The sequence below is a fragment of the Polypterus senegalus genome, chromosome 3 (genome assembly GCF_016835505.1).
Source record: "Polypterus senegalus isolate Bchr_013 chromosome 3, ASM1683550v1, whole genome shotgun sequence".
In the NCBI taxonomy this organism is placed as follows: domain Eukaryota; kingdom Metazoa; phylum Chordata; class Cladistia; order Polypteriformes; family Polypteridae; genus Polypterus; species Polypterus senegalus.
This window is the reverse complement of record NC_053156.1, coordinates 187449145-187461925: the sequence shown is the minus strand read 5'-3', so window position 1 is coordinate 187461925 and position 12781 is coordinate 187449145. Positions and strand designations below refer to the sequence as shown.

The 12781-nt window shown below is 35.2% G+C and overlaps 1 protein-coding gene across 2 annotated transcripts in view; it reads left to right on the top strand.

Moving 5' to 3' along the window:
• agbl5 (AGBL carboxypeptidase 5) overlaps window positions 1-12781 on the top strand; it is a 142985-nt gene that overhangs the window by 34978 nt on the left and 95226 nt on the right. For both annotated transcript variants that reach the window (XM_039748311.1, XM_039748312.1), the window contains exons 5-9: window positions 1913-2079; window positions 3172-3349; window positions 5884-6062; window positions 7807-8395; window positions 10389-10558. In XM_039748311.1, coding sequence (XP_039604245.1) covers window positions 1913-2079; window positions 3172-3349; window positions 5884-6062; window positions 7807-8395; window positions 10389-10558 — 1283 coding nt within the window. The remainder of the gene's footprint in view (window positions 1-1912; window positions 2080-3171; window positions 3350-5883; window positions 6063-7806; window positions 8396-10388; window positions 10559-12781) is intronic.

Genomic DNA, 12781 nt, shown 5'->3' with positions numbered 1-12781 from the left:
ACTTTTCATCATTCCTGCATACTGGCTTGGAGGAATTTTAGCCCATTCCTCCGTACAGAATAGCTTCAACTCTGGGATGTTGGTGGGTTTCCTCACGTTAACTGCTCACTTCAGGTCCTTCCACAACGTTTCGATTGGATTAAGGTCAGGACTTTGACTTGGCCATTCCAAAACATTAACTTTATTCTTCTTTAATCATTCTTTGGTAGAACAACTTGTGTGCTTAGGGTTGTTGTCTTGCTGCATGACCCACCTTCTCTTGCGATTCAGTTCATGGACAGATGTCCTGACATTTTCCTTTAGAATTCTCCGATATTATTCAGAATTCATTGTTCCATCAGTGAAGGCAAGCCGTCCTGGGCCAGATGCAGCAAAACAGGCCCAAACCATGATACTACCACCACCATGTTTCACAGATGGGATAAGGTTCTTATGCTGGAATGCAGTGTTTTTCTTTCTCCAAACATAACGCTTTCATTTAAACCAAAAAGTTCTATTTTGTTCTCATCTGTCCACAAAAAATTCTTCCAATAGCCTTCTGGTTTGTCCACGTGATCTTTAGCAAACTGCAGATGAGCAGCAATGTTTTTTTTTGCAGAACAGTGGCTTTCTCCTTGCAACCCTGCCATGCACACCATTGTTGTTCAGTGTTCTCTTGATGGTGGACTCATGAACATGAACATTAGCCAATGTGAGAGAGGCCTTCAGTTGCTTAGAAGTTACCCTGGGGTACTTTCTGACCTCATCGACTATTACACGACTTGCTCTTAGAGTGAACGTTTTTGGTCGACCACTCCTGGGGAGGGTAACAATGGTCTTGAATTTCATCCATTTGTACATAGTCTATCTGACTATGGATTGGTGGAGTCCAATCTCTTTAGAGATGGTTTTGTAACCTTTTCCAGCCTGATTAGCATCAGCAACTCTTTTTCTGAGGTCCTCCGAAATCTCCTTTGTTCGTGCCATGATACACTTCCACAAACATGTTGTGAAGAGCAGACTTTGATAGATCCCTGTTCTTTAAATAACACAGGGAGCCCACTCATACCTGATTGTCATCCCATTGATTGAAAACACCTGACTCTAATTTCACCTTCAAACTAACTGCTAATCCTAGATGTTCACATACTTTTGCCACTCACAAATATATAATATTCAATCATTTTCCTCAATAAATAAATGACCAAGTGTAACATTTTTGTCTTGTTTAACTGGTTTCTCCTTATTTACTTTTAGGACTTGAGTGAAAATCTGATGATGTTTTAGGTCATATTTATGCAGAAATATAGAAAATTCTAAAGGGTTCACAAACCTTCAAGCACAACTGTACATTAGATGTTAAAGGAATTTAAATTAATAGCAATCTGTGAAAAATTTCCTGCTTTTGGCATTAACCGTTTAAAAGTTGTGCCTTATGGTTTTTGCAGTAAAATTAGGGCCACTTTTGAAAGTTTCGATATCAAAAACGAATGAACATGGAAGACTAAAAGTTTGCACAGTAGTTATTGGAAACAATAGCACTATATTCATCAAGTATGATGTATATCAGAGATGGTCAGTTGAGAGGCCTGTGATGATTTTATTTGGATTGACCCAATTTTGATGTTAAACCGAAATGGACTGAACTGAACACATTTTCAGTAAAAAAAAATGAGTATTTCCAACATTTATTACCAGGTATGAGCCAAATGTTAACATGTAACAAACGTTTGTGCCCAAATTAGAGATGGTCGGTCAGAAACATTTTCTAAAATCTGTTGATTTGACTCAACAACTTAAAATGAAAGTTCATTTAGGAAGCAAAAATGACAACTATAGTTCTTGGCCTATCAATAATCTTATTAAACACTTGGCAGCAGTTAATTTGGTGTACTTTGGTAGATTAGTCCTTTCTTTTTTTTTTTTTTTTCAGGTAATTGAGAACCAGTTTATTTTGTCCTTTACTCATCGTTTTCTAGAGGCCAGAGGAGCTACTACATATTTTGCTTTCTGCTATCCTTTTTCATATACTGAGTGTCAGGACATGTTGCTACGTTTGGATCAGAAGTTTGCGGATTCAACTCTACTGACCCCTAGCAGGTATACCGACAAAGTTATATATTGTCTTTAACATCTTTGATAGTGAACATTGTGGTAATAAAGTGCAGTGAATTAAAAATAATACTGAAACAATGTGGAAATGTCAGGTCAGGTTGGGAAGCATGCACTGGGACAGCATGTTGCCACACCCACCACACGACAAAACAGCTCGAGATCCTGGTTGGCAATCCCCCAAGCTGACACACGGTCTGGTCCCACTCTACAGAAATGACCCTCTATCTGCCCACAGCCAGGTGTTCTGTGGGTGTCCCCTTGGCCTGGTCCAGCCACTCAGGTCCTCAACAATGAGGATTCTGCGACCCGGATCATCCTCGTGGAAATCACACCAGATGGCCATAGTGCCGTAACTGATGCCCCTTCACAATGCTGGTAATGTGCCTCATTCAAGACTCCGTGAGTAACCGCTCATTTGACACAAAGTCAAACCAGTGGTACCCAAGGGTTCTACGAAGAGACATAGTGCAGAAGGAGCCCAGTTTTCGTCTCTGGTTACTGGATAGCATCAATGTCTCACAAACATATAGCAAGATGAAGCACCTGGACTCTAAAGACTTGGACCTTTGTCCTGTTGCTTAGATATTGGGAGCATTACACACCCCTTTTCAGCGACCTCATGACCCCTCACTCCATGCTCTCCCAATCGATCTACTGACTTCTTAGGAAGAGTCACCAGAGACATGAATTTCACTGCCAAGGTAAGTAAACCTCTCAAGAAGGTCTATGCCTAAGAAGTCTACAAGAGTCAGAAATATGTCTAAAATAGAAACTCAACCATGATGTTGTTTTAAGAACTGTAGAGAGAATTTGTATGCTTTCCAAAGCAGAAAACATGAATTTTTATTATTGATTGCATGTTCTGTTTAAAATGAATTAGTGGATTTGCTTTCAGATTCATATTTTGTGAAAAGTTTATGGTTAATGATCGAAAAAATAATAAAACATGTTTTTAACACCTGATCCACGTTTCTGACATTTAATAAACAATCGTATGTAGATACTGCTTGCGTGTAAAATGTTTGATTTTATAATTCTAAATTTGAGCTAATCTTTAAATAACAAGTGTTTTTCAAGTTCTCCAGATTCAATTTATTACCACCGGGAGCTGCTGTGCTACTCTTTAGATGGACATAATGTTGATCTTATCACTGTTACTTCTTGCCATGGAATGATGGAAGAGAGAGAACCAAGGCTGGAAAAATTGTTTCCTGATAACTATACCCCACGTCCACACCAGTTTGTTGGAAAAAGAGTAAGGCAAATGATTTAAATGTACCAAAGATAATTTTCGAATGTCTTTGTATAAAATGTGTGCTTTGATTCTAACACCTGATAATTCTTATGTTTGCATGTGGAACGATTGCCTTTCAAGTAAAAGTAGTATATTCATACTTTTTCCTTTTAATATATATCAGTTTATTTACATTTGATTTTCCCCTCTTTTTAAATTTTAAACTATAAGACTAAAGGACCACTCATCATGTGATGTAAGGTGAAGTCTAAATTTAAGAAATAAGTTTGGGAAATAAAATACAGACTGAAATTTCAATATTTAACCATAAAAATATGTCATTATTTTTATACCATTTTGCATATTATTGATGCAGCATTTCTTGATTGTTGTAAACCTTTTAGCAGATGCCTGTGTCATCTTCATAAATGTTTTCAAAGACATTTTGTAACTGATAACTAGTAGCTGATTTTCACTATCGAGTTACCTGGGAAGGTGCAGTGAGCTCATGTTTCAGACACTCTTTCACTGCCTTGTTTCCTTAGTGTACATTAAACAATCCTGCATGATTGTTTGCAATGCACAATAACATCAAAACACAAAGAGAGCAAGATCACTATTCAATACTGTATTGCTTCTATTTATTTTCATTGTATTTCTTTCTCACTAATTTACAGTGGTGGAAGTAAGTATTGAATGTGTCAACATTTTTTTCAGCAAATATATTTCCAATGAGGGTACTCACATGATATTCTCACCAGACAAATATAATGAATTCAAAACAATAAAGGCCATATATAAAGGTATGTTTAATACAGTGGAATGACACAAGGAAAAAAGTATTGAACACTCAAATGTAATACTTAGTAGAAAAGCCTTTGTTTGTAATGACAGCTTTAAGATGCTTCCTGCATGAAGAAACCGATTGCCTGCAGTTCTCTAATGTGATTTTGACCCATTCTTCTTAAGTGATGGTCTTAAATTCTTGAAGATTCCCAGGGGCCCTCTTGTGAACCCAGATCTGTAGTTCCCTCCACAAATATTCAGTTGGATTTAAGTCGGGTGATTGACTGGACCATTCTAACAACTTGATTTTTGTTCTCTGAAACCAATTGAGAGTTTGCTATGCTGTATGCTTTGGATATTTGTCCTGCTGGAAGGTCCACCCATATCTTATGCTCATCATCCTGGTGGATGGAAGCAGTTTAATTTAAAGAATCTCTCATTACATTCATCATTACTTCAATTACATGAAATCTAGCAGTACCTTAAGTTGAGAAACGGCAACACACTATGATGTTTTCTCCTCCAAACTTTACTGTTGGTTTAGTGTTTTTCTGGTGAAGTGCAGTGCCATTTCACCTCCAAACATGGTGTATAGTATGACAGCCAAAAAGCTGAACTTTGGTCTTGTCTGATCAGACTACATTATTTTAGTATTTCATAGGCTTGTGCAAATGTTGTGTAGCAAACTTTAAACAAGCTTCAACATGCCTTTTCTTCAGTAATGTGGAGTGCATTATGGGATGAGCTCGTTTATAGGCTGGTAGAGTGCATTGCCTATCGTTTTCTCTGTAACAATTGTAGCTGCTGCCTCCATATCTTTCTGGAGCTGTCTGTGAATGGTCCTTGGCTCTTGTGCTACTCTTCTGACTCCCTGGTCAGAAATCTTGCGAGGAGCTCCAGCGTGTGCCTGGCTGATGGTAGGGTGATGCTTCATCCACTTGAGGATAAAAGATTCAGAAATTTTTAAATACATCTGTAACCAGTTCCATTGATATGGTTGACAATAATCGGGTTTAGAAGGTCTTAGGTCTTTGCTTTGTAGCAAAACACCTTTTTATAGCCCATTTTATGTTCTAAGCCATCTTATATCAATTTACACAGATAGGAGGTGGAATTACTTTGACTACTTATGGATTGCAGCTAGTTCCTTGCATTGGTGTACTGCTTTTTCTTAGTGTGTTCAATATAAGGTAATTCATTTTGTGCTTTTTTGTTGTTTTCCTGAGTTAATGCCAATGTCTGGTAAGAATTTCATGTTTCTTGATGTTGATGCGTTCAGTACTTTTCTCTCACTGTATAATGTTATTAATATTAGTTAAATTCATACTCGTCTGCTTGCTTACACTAACAGAATGATCATTACACTTTCAGTATTTATAATGAGGCTTTATTCTCAAACCAACTATTGCTTATGAAACTATAAATAATGGATGGCTGGTAGACTATTCCAGTTTGGGACTATTAGCTGTAGTCTATTTTTTGCCCTTGAAATTACAACATACCCCATGTATTTTAAAATGATTAAGAGTGTGCACTCTAGAGTATAGACCTGAATGATATCTGTAAAGGCATTTTGTAACTGTTGACTGTTTTATAACCAGCAGAATTTTGAAATTGGCTCAATGTAGAGAATTAAGAATGGAGTACTATATATACGTTCATTTCTGATTATTGATTATTATGGTGCTAATTTTTACTTGCTAAACACTCATATCAGTTATTGAATCAGTTTTTTTCAAATATGATTTTTTTTCTCATTTCTCCCATAGGTTTATTTTCTTAGTAGTCGAGTACATCCAGGTGAAACACCTTCAAGTTTTGTGTTCAATGGATTTTTAAACTTTATTTTGAAACAAGATGACCCTCGGGCCCAAATGCTGAGGAGGATGTTTGTCTTTAAATTAATCCCAATGTTAAACCCTGATGGAGTAGTAAGAGGTCATTACAGGTAGGAAGAGATGGTATTAGATAAACATATTTACACTGTATTTTAGAGAGTTATTTTTTAGCCATCTTTATAACATAACTTGGTTAAGGGGATTGCTGTAAAGTTCATCACTACTTATCTACTATATGGTTAAGTATATAAATATCTGTCATTTATATTTTATGTAATGCACATACAAGTAGTGTTTCTAATGAAAAAATACCTGGAAGCAGACCAAGGGATCCTGCTACTAATGGCATTTGACATTAAACTTTAATTTTTTTTTCCCCCTCAAAAGCCCTACTTCACTTCTCTGTAAAACTGACAGACAGCATTATCTTTTATTTTATTTACAGTGAAAACCAGGAGAAAATGAAAAAATGTAGAAGGGTATTAATGTGCAATGTCCTAGGAACTTTGGCAAATCGTTTCACAGGCAGCTTTTCAACAGACATATGGCTTTAGCCTGAACTACCATGAGCTTTCTTTGAGTCCTTTTTCAGTACTGAGGCTCACATCTCCTTTGGGACTGGTGACTAATGGCTTTGCATATGGAGGAAATGTGGACAATGTTTAGTAGTAGTCTGTCTTTGTGACAGTATGTTGAAAAAGATCCTTCAATCATTTTACACCTTTTGTGACTGGTATTCCAAGAATCATTTTCCAATGGAGAAATTCCACATCAGACAAAAGTTATCTTCCATGATATTGATATCTTTTTTCTATACAGCCCTGTCTCCATAGAGCAGGTATTCCCAGCTGCCATCTACAGTTTGTCAAACAAATAAATGTAAATGTAAATTCACAGAAGCAGCAGTATACATAGTACTTCATTACCACATTCATTCAGCATTCACCATCTTTATGACTTCATACCATGATACATAATTATGCGTTTTTCCTAACCATTTGATTTTAACTTAACTATAACATCCTCCATATATAGTACTGTTTTGGAGTAATTTTTAATGCATACCTAATAAGTCTCAGATTTCATGCAAATTGGATGACTTTATGGATGCAACATTTATTTTGTCATCATATATAAAATTCTCAAGAGAAATCTGCACTGTAGTTAATGAATATTGTATTTTTAATATGCATGTTTGTACAGTTTATTTTTAAAGGCAGTTTCTCTCCCATGTTGAGCAGAAAGCTTGATGACAGTTGTCATGAGGGTCTGCATTACAGCATTCTCTGCTTCATGTTTTTTTTTATTTAAGCTATCTGACTGAAATTCTGGTAAACATTTACTCAGAAGTTGTAGTGGACTCTCATTTAAACTGCTTTTAAACTAAAATAGACGGCAAAAAAATGTGTGTACGGGAGATCTGTTCTAGCTATAATGTGTTGTAAAAAATTTGTTTAATACAGCTATCTTTGAGTATATAGCACAACTGTGTGTATTTTTTTACTTCAATAAACACTAAACATGAGCTAGTGGGTACAGAAAATAAGTGGATTCATTTTTGACCATATAATGCTTGTGACAATTTGTCACATGTGGCTAGGTTATAATCTTACATTTTAGTATTTAAAATGTTCTTTTTACTGCTCAAGTTCCAAAAATGATCACTAGATGGCAAACCATTGACAAAACTTGAATTGTAGAACCATGTGCAGGAAAGAATTTCACTATAGTCTGTACATGTGACAATAATAACTGCATAAACTAAAAACCAAAGCATGCATCCACTCATTATGTGCAAGGTGTCTTAAAGCATTATTATGTTTAATGCTGAATATTAATTTGTTTTGCCCACAGAACCGATTCCAGAGGTGTGAATTTAAATCGTCAGTACCTCAATCCAGAATTTGAACTTCACCCCTCTATTTATGGAGCTAAGGCTGTCATATTGTTTCACCATGTAAATAATCGTGTTTGTCCTGATTCACCAGATTGGAAATCTTTTGTATCCCCAATGTGTTCAGATTTGTTAAGCACAAAGCCTTTGAATCATTCCAATAGAAATTGTAATTTTCCTTCAGATACGTTATCTGAAATGGAAATAAGCAAAAATTTGAGAAATGAAGAACTTTGTATTGAACAAGAAGGTTTCACTTCTATACATGATTTTGATCATGAAGAAATAACTATGCAGACTGAAAACAGCGGGCAGCTAACCTCTGAAAACTTAAATAAAAAGGAAGAGCCTTTGAAAAATGATAAGATTGTACCTTCATATACTATTACAAAAGATGAAAATGAAGAAATGAAAGGCAGATCTGATAACCCACCTCAGCATATTCTTCCTCATGAGAGTGGCATTGCTTATTATGTTGATCTGCATGGTCATGCATCAAAAAGGGGTTGCTTTATGTATGGAAACAGCTTACCTGAAGAAAATGAACAGGTAAGTTTGTTTACTTTTGATAGTAAATATTTTGAATTAAAAATTGACATTACATACAGTAATTTACTGTTAGGTGTGTTTGTTTAAACACGTTAGAATTGGGTAAAATATTGAATACCTGTACTTTTTCAGAAAATGTGCATTTTTGTAAATTTTGTTTTTCTAGCAATGTTCAATAATAATTATGGAGTAGTTGTTACTGTTTCCATTGAAGAATGCCATTAATATTTTAAGCCAGTGATATACATAGAATCTCACAAGTGCTGACAGTGAGATATAAATAAAGGGCAATTCAGAAAAATAAGCATACCTTAGGATAGGATAAAAATAGTGGTGTTTGTAAGATATGGTTATTCACATGTGATTGGTAGTATGAAAAAAATGTAACAAAGGTTTGGCACTATAACTAATTACTCAATAATATTGGTAAAAATTAAGACTAGATTAGAAGCCAATCTTAACAGTATGGTTTTCTGTAAATTTTATTTGTATGCAGTGTTTTTATTGATAAGCTATTATAATGTATTATAATGCTGTTACTATAAGCTATTATAATTATGTTTTATAATGCATTAAATGCATTTATTAATATACTTTTTATACTTCATAAAATCTTTAATGTTCCCACAAAAACTGAAAAATCTATGTTATCTTTGACAATTTAATTGTTTGTGAATGTAAGGTTCCTTATATGATACTTTTTTGATGGCCACATGCCGTTTTGATGGTGTAAAATGTACCAAGATAGGAGAGATGTGGGTTTATGTATTGTGTTACACACATAAACACAGCAGATAGTCATCCCCACCCCATCAATAAATGGTGTTGTCTGCTGGCTGCTACACTATGAATGATTTTACCATTTTGGTAATTCTATTTATGCAAGAGAGTGGATAAGGTCATTTTTGTTCTAATTATTAAAATATATTTTTGAAGTACTGACATAATCATTTTTATTGGATTATTTTCATTAATTACCTACACCAACTGGTTTTAGTGGTGTTTACTTGGATGATTATTTTATAGTTACATTTACAGTATCTCAAAAATGGATCATTTATGGGTAGCTCTTCCTAGAGGTTTTTTTCCTGTTATTAAATGTTTTTTAAATTAACAGTATTTTCTTGATCTTCATTGACAACGGGCCAAATTTCGTTCATTTATCGAAAGGCATACTTGAGACCTTGCATCTACCACATGATAATTACTTGGTTTATTGCATCCTGTTATGCATATCCCTCCCAGAATAAGCACTTAAAGGATACATTTGATATTTTTCAAGTTGAAGTTGTGTTCAACAAGCATGCGATAAATTAATTTGCCCCTGGAAATTATTTTCTTAATTGAATAATTTTTATATAAATTTAACAACAATGATACCTAATTTTGCAGTTTAAAAATAGTGTCTATGGAAAAGGTCAAATCACCTTAAGGTAGTTGAATGGTTCTATCAAGCAATAGTATAGTGAAATGAACCTACAAAAGTAATTTCACTATACAGTATATTTAGAAAAATTACCTGTCAAAAAAGCCAAGAATGCTTGCTAATATATTATGTAACATAAATTGATGGGCAATGTAATATTGTTATGTCACTGACTTTGGACAAGAAATAATAGATGGAAGGCAAAGTAAGATTGTGAATTTCACAAAACCGCAGTCTTCGCTTGTGCACTTTATGGTCTTTACTCTGTTTCATCAACATAAATTTTCAGTGATGATGTATGCCTGTTTGAGAAGAGAACAGAACTCAGTGCTTTATGGGTTCAAGTTGTCTTAGAAAGCCACTAACAAGAGCTAAAATGTATACCTGTTCAGTGTGATTTTGTTTTTCCACATTTATTACATAAGTTACTGTAGGAGAAAGAGACCTGACGTACATTTTTAGGTAGTTTCTGACCTTTTAGGCTCATGTTCTTGTTAGACTTCAATTAAAAATAATTATAAGACCATCATTTATTAAATCATCTTTTTGTTTTCATTTTTCACAAAGGTGGAAAACCTACTTTATCCAAAATTGATATCTATGAATTCAGCCCATTTTGATTTCTTAGGCTGTAATTTTTCAGAAAAGAACATGTATGCCAAAGATAAAAGAGATGGGCAGTCAAAGGAAGGAAGTGGACGTGTGGCTATTCACAAAGCAATAGGGTTAATTCACAGGTATGTTGTAATCCATCTGTATTAAATGAATTACATTATATGGTCTTTGAAGCCTTTAAAAGTAGCACAATTTGCAACCCTTGTAAAAACTAATTAGGAAAAGTAGGGAACCTTTACCTTGCATTGACAAACAAATGCATGTCCATGTCTGACTATACTATTAATAAATGGAGATCATGCTACTTTAAATCTCTTTAAAAATGTTTAAGCATATTTTGCATGTATTATTTTTTAGCACTGTTACTTCCATAGGTTATTCAACTACTCTGTTCCCAGATATATTGATCTGTTTTTTTTTTTTTTCCTGAGTCCCGATGCAGTTACTGCCATGCTTTCTTTCTATGCATTGCTCTGTTATGCTGCTATCCATGCTTAAAAGAAAATAGACAGAGTTGTAATAATGTCAATAAGAAAGCTGAAATGCCTTTCTAGGAGTATATGTAGCCCTTTAAAGCTATTTTTTTATACACTGTTCAAAATATTTTACAAATACAAAATATTACCTCAGCAATTTAATTTTTTTCTGCTATGTGATGTAATGGGAAATGTGGACAAACCTAAGGAAAAAAAAAATCTTCTTTAGAGGTAAAGTAATTCTTATTTCACCATTGCATATTATTACAGTGTTAAAATTGCAGACCTCAAAGTTTGAGGAAACAAAATCTGTTGTCCTGGATTATTGATATAATTAATTTCATATATAGTGTGGTCCAGATCTAACTATGCAATTTTCATTACGCTATAAATTATTAAGTTTATTACATAGAAAATCACCAGAAAAATCCCGGACCATCCAGAAGTATGCAAACTAACGACATGAAGAATCGTCTTCGCGCCGAACTGGAATCGTCCCCACATAAGTCAGTCATCCAGACGATTTGGATCTGCATAATTAGATCTGGACCACCCTGTAGTTCAGTTTGACCCTTTTTCTTTTAAGGAATCTATGACATTAATGTTTAATCTTTTGGCAACATGACCATTCACTTGTTAGATAAATTTGAGAAACATTATAAATATAGCCATTCCAATTGCTTCCCAATTCCGTCATTAGAAAGAAACACAGCTAATAGAAACATTAATTCAGATTGCAAAAAAATATTGATATATTTGTTGATTACAACATATGTATGGCGAAATGGTGTTTAAAAATCATCACCAAAGCTACATAAAATTATTAAATTTATAAAACACTAGTGGGCTCTGGCCCCTGCTTGCTTCGCTCGCCCACCCTCGGGTTTTGTTTACTGGATATACAATTAAAAAAGATTGTTTGTTAGTTTCATGGGAATTGTTACATATACATTATTTTCACTTTTATTTTAAAACTTTTGTAAAAACTACTTTATTTCCGGCCCCGGGTGTGGTTACATCTCTTTCTCACAGGGCGTATAACGCTGCTCGCGTTGTGAAGGGGGTGCGGCTGAACGCATGCTAAGGAGATGCTGTTGGCTCATCTGCTGTCTTTCTGCTGTTGGCGAGCTGCCTGTTCTGCTTGTCTCGCAGCCCGAGCATTTCAAAGCCTGTACAGCAGCTGTCCTTTTGCCACTTCGCATCTCTGTCGCACGCGTTGTGAAGGGGAGGGTTAGTTTGTCTGAACGCACGCTAAGGAGAAGCATTCTGATCATCGGCAGGCTTTTTGCTGCTGGCGAGCTGCGTGTTTTGCTTGTCTCTTGTTGTTTTAAGAGGTGGGAGCACATGATGCGTGTCCGCCAACAGCAATCTAACAACTGCTAGGTTAGATGTCTATAGACTTGTTTTAAATGATGTCTCACTGCCTTGTCTCGCATGACGTTGTAAACACAATACTTGTTTTTAATTTCCGGCCCTGGACGTGGTCAAATCTCTTTCTCTGGATGTATAATGGTTGCGTGACTGAATCATGCTAAGGGGGTGCCATCGCGCTGCTATCAGGCTTCCGTGCTGTACTCCGCCCTCCCTCAATCGGACCTGACAGTCACTTAAAACAAAAAATGCTTCAATCTGGCTGGGATGCTACAATATAAATTTTTTACAATACAAATTTTCTTTACTTTTCTCTGCATGTGTATCGCGCCATCGTTTGTTTGAGCCTTTCAAATTCCACTGCTTTCATAATCTCTTATCTGCCTTTTTTCTCTCCAATGCGTTTGGGTCTCTTTTCTCCATGCTGCTCTTTCTTCTTCTTTCGTTGATGTTTCATCCAGAACGCATTGTCCTTATACGCTTTATATGTGCTGAAAG